The sequence below is a fragment of the Capsicum annuum genome, unplaced genomic scaffold (genome assembly GCF_002878395.1).
Source record: "Capsicum annuum cultivar UCD-10X-F1 unplaced genomic scaffold, UCD10Xv1.1 ctg42674, whole genome shotgun sequence".
Classification (NCBI taxonomy): domain Eukaryota; kingdom Viridiplantae; phylum Streptophyta; class Magnoliopsida; order Solanales; family Solanaceae; genus Capsicum; species Capsicum annuum.
In genome coordinates this window covers 1-620 of record NW_025850089.1, presented here as the reverse complement: position 1 = coordinate 620, position 620 = coordinate 1, and the positions used below count along the sequence as shown (strand labels likewise).

General features: G+C 42.1%; 1 protein-coding gene across 1 annotated transcript in view; it reads left to right on the top strand.

Moving 5' to 3' along the window:
* Positions 1–213, top strand: part of LOC124891958 (filament-like plant protein 4) — a gene marked incomplete at its 5' end in the record, with an annotated part of 886 nt that extends 673 nt beyond the window's left edge. The window contains one exon of the mRNA XM_047403475.1: positions 105–213. Within this exon, the coding sequence (XP_047259431.1) occupies positions 105–213 (109 nt within the window). The remainder of the gene's footprint in view (positions 1–104) is intronic.
* Positions 214–620: the final 407 nt, after the last annotated feature.

Below are 620 nucleotides of genomic sequence, written 5' to 3'. Positions count from 1 at the left end.
AAACAGAAGCTGCATGATGTGATTCAGAATAAAACCAAGCAGTTTGACAAAATGAAGCATGAGTTTGAAGTAAAATTAGCTAACCTGGACCAACAGTTACTCAGGTCTGCAGTGGAAAATTCTGCACTCTCAAGGTCTTTGCAGGAGCGTTCTAGCATGGTGATACAGCCCAGTGAAGAAAAAGCCCAAGCTGAATCAGAAATGAGATGTTGAAGAGCAATATCGAGTCATGTGAAAGGGAAATAAATTCTCTGAAATATGAACTCCAAATTAACTCAAAGGAACTAGAAATTCGTATTGAGGAGAAAAATATGAGCGTACGGTCTGCAGAAGTTGCAAACAAGCAACACCTGGAGGGAGTGAAGAAAGTTGCAAAATTGGAAGCAGAGTGTAGGAGATTACGAGGTCTTGTGCGGAAGAAGTTGCCTGGGCCTACAACCTTGGCCCAGATGAAGTTTGAGGTTGAGAGCTTGGGTAGAGATTATGGGGACAGCCTTGTAAAGAAATCCCAAGGAGAAAGGCCCAATTTTCCAGATTTTTCATTGGATAGTGTGCAGAAGTTCCATAAAGAGAATGAGCAACTTACAGAACGCCTTTTGGCAATGGAGGAGGAAACAAAG